At 31.3% G+C, this 3443-nt stretch overlaps 1 protein-coding gene across 1 annotated transcript; it reads left to right on the forward strand.

Annotated features, from left to right (window-relative positions):
* Nucleotides 1-2021: 2021 nt before the first annotated feature.
* LOC113866507 (photosystem I assembly protein Ycf4-like) lies at nucleotides 2022-2420 on the forward strand. The gene has a single exon (XM_027501331.1). It carries the CDS (start codon nucleotides 2022-2024, stop codon nucleotides 2418-2420), a length of 399 nt encoding a protein of 132 aa, XP_027357132.1.
* The last annotated feature ends 1023 nt before the right edge of the window (nucleotides 2421-3443 follow it).

Below are 3443 nucleotides of genomic sequence, written 5' to 3' on the forward strand. Positions count from 1 at the left end.
GGGCAGAAATACTATAGAAAACAAGAATTATAGTTCTAGTCTAATAACTAGCACAAATCATACAAATAATAGTGATTCCACTCAAAGAGAAAGTTCTGATAATCTCGCTGAAATTCAAAAATACAAGCATTTGTGGATTGAATGCGAAAATTGTTATGGATTAAATTATAAAAAATATTTGAAATCCAAAATCAATATTTGTGAACACTGTGGATATCATTTGAAAATGAGCAGTTCAGATAGAATCGAACTTTCGATTGATCCAGGTACTTGGAATCCTATGGATGAAGACATGGTCTCTCTGGATCCCATTGAATTTCATTCACAAGAGGAACCTTATAAAGATCGTATTGATTCTTATCAAAGAAAGACAGGATTAACTGAGGCTGTTCAAACAGGCACAGGTCAACTAAATGGTATTCCTGTAGCAATTGGAATTATGGATTTTAAGTTTATGGGGGGTAGTATGGGATCCGTAGTAGGTGAGAAAATCACCCGTTTGGTCGAATATGCTACCAATCAATTTTTACCTCTTATTCTAGTATGTGCGTCCGGAGGAGCACGTATGCAAGAAGGAAGTTTGAGCTTGATGCAAATGGCTAAAATCTCTTCTGTTTTATATAATTATCAAACAAATAAAAAGTTATTCTATGTATCGATCCTTACATCTCCTACTACTGGTGGAGTGACAGCAAGTTTTGGCATGTTGGGGGATATCATTATTGCGGAACCTAATACTTACATTGCATTTGCAGGTAAAAGAGTAATTGAACAAACATTGAATAAGGCAGTACCTGAAGGTTCACAAGCGGCTGAATATTTATTCCATAAAGGCTTATTTGATTCAATCGTACCGCGTAATCCTTTAAAGGGAGTTCTGGGTGAGTTATTTCAACTTCATGCTTTCTTTTCTTTGACTCAAAATGAAAAATGAGGGAAAGCCAAAAATTCTTTTTGATTTTTCATTTTTGAATTTCAAACAAAAAAACACAAATTTTGAGACAAAAATCAAAAATTAGAACACACAAGAGCAAAGTAATAAGATAATAATAGAGGAATACTAAGAATAAAAAAAAGGTGTATTATCATACATATGTTTGTTTCTTCTAGAAATAGAAGACGAAATCCATTTATTTAGTTCTACATTCTTTCTATTTATTATTAGATTCTATTTGTACTTTGGATTCTATTATTTATTAGAATATTATTTACGATTTTCATTTTATTATTGATTTATTATATTCTATACTCATTATATATATATATTCACTTAGCTATAATCACTAGAATTCATATATACTAAGTATATATGAATTCTAGTGATTATAGACTATCTTTATAACAATATAAATAAGAATAATAAAAATATTAATATAACAATAATATATATATATATATATATAACCGGTACAAATAGTAAATCGAGGTACCCATTCTATGATAAACTTACCTTCCATTTTTGTGCCTTTAGTAGGCCTATTATTTCCGGCAATTGCAATGGCTTCTTTATTTCTTCATGTTCAAAAAAACAAGATTTTTTAGATACGGGCAGTAGGAAATCTCATATATTTTTTTAGATCTGGAATCAATTAGATGAATTACTCCTAAAGGTTTACATTAAAATAGTGCTAGTTGATAAAGGTTACTTCATAAATAAAGAAAAAGAAATTGGTTGGGGGGTTGATTTTTTTACCCAATCCTAATAGAATATATATATGAAAGTTGAAATTGGATTTTGAATCCAAAATGCATTCATTCGCTGCAAATTCAGGAGGTTAATCATGAATATGAATGTAGTTTTGCGATCAAAACAGATACTGATATATCGTGTAACGGAATATCGAAGAATACGTTATTTGTTCTGGTCCTTCGTCCTGCTTTTAATTTCATTCGTGTTGTTTTTGGTTGGAATAACCAGTTATCTTGGTAGGGATTTTCTATTTTTTCCTGAGGAAATTAGTAATTTTCTTCCATTTATTCCGAACTATATTTATTTACCATTTATTCCACGAGGGGCCACGATGTATTTCGATGGAATCGTGGGTCTTCTTATTAGTTTTTTTTTGTGGGCCGCGATTATTTTGGATGTGGATGGTGGTTATGATATCTTCCAAAAAGAAGAGAGAATGGTTTATTTTTTTCGTTGGGGATTTGGATTTCTTGGAGAAAAGCGTCGTCTAATTTTCAAAGTACCTATGAAAGATATTCGGTGCATCAAAATAATGCCAGAAGTTCAAAGGGATATTTTGACTCGTACCCCTACTTTTTATCGTATTGTTTTTATGGAAACCATAAACTATGAGCTCATTCCCTTGACTCGTATTGAAGATGATTTGAGTTTCCAAGAAATTGTAGACAAAGCTTTCGAAATAGGCAGATTCGTGGATGTACCCGTTTTCTTGATGTATCCGCTTTATTGAGGAGAATTTGACTCTACTAGATAAATTGCACAAAAAGTTGTGGAATTGTCCTATTTCTTGTGTGTACCGATTGAAATATTTATAGATGAGACGTTCTTTGGTTTCGAAATCCGACTATAATATTCATTACCCGAATTACTCCTTTTGATGAATACACAAAAGAGCACTTCGGGTAATTGCTTCGAATCTTAGCAATTGAGATCTTTTGAAACAATATTTATTTTTCTTCATTCGACTTGACGGTGGATTCCTTCGATTTCTGTATTCTTTCTAAATTAAACAAGGCAAGGACTAACTCCCGAATTTCAAATAAAAAAAACGCGGGAATAGATTATGGATTTAGATATAGGTTCTATGAATTTTAATAGAAGTTATGCTTGATAGAAAGATTATTATCATATAGAGTTTGACGAATGAGGTGAAGTTGAGTTGATTAAAGACGAAAAATGGAAAAAAAGAAAGCATTCATTCCTCTTCTATATCTTATATCTATAGTCTTTTTGCCCTGGTGTATCTCTTTTACATTTAAGAAAAGTCTGGAATCTTGGTTTACTAATTGGCGAAATACTAGGCAATCCGAAATTTTCTTGAATGATATTCAAGAAAAGAGTATTCTAAAAAAATTCATAGAATTTAAGGAACTATTCCTTTTGGATGAAATGCTAAAGGAATACCCGGAAACACGTCTACAAAACCTTCGTACTGGAATCTACAAAGAAACGATCCAATTAATCAAAACGTATAACGAAGATCGTATCCATACGATTTTGCACTTATCGACAAATATAATCTGTTTCCTTATTCTAAGTGGTTATTCTATTCTAGGTAATCAAGAACTTTTGATTCTTAACTCTTGGGTTCAAGAATTTCTATATAACTTAAGTGACACATTAAAAGCTTTTTTTATTCTTCTATTAACTGATTTATGTATAGGATTCCATTCGACCCATGGTTGGGAACTAATGATTGTTTCTGTCTATAAAGATTTTGGATTTGTTCAGAATGCTCAAATTATATCTGGTC

Source organism: Abrus precatorius, unplaced genomic scaffold (assembly GCF_003935025.1).
Source record: "Abrus precatorius isolate BTA unplaced genomic scaffold, Abrus_2018 Scaffold43, whole genome shotgun sequence".
Taxonomy (NCBI): domain Eukaryota; kingdom Viridiplantae; phylum Streptophyta; class Magnoliopsida; order Fabales; family Fabaceae; genus Abrus; species Abrus precatorius.

Bases quoted from the DNA above. Each gene is read 5' to 3' on its own strand.
- LOC113866507 (XM_027501331.1), top strand. From the start codon at position 2,022: ATGTATTTCGATGGAATCGTGGGTCTTCTTATTAGTTTTTTTTTGTGG.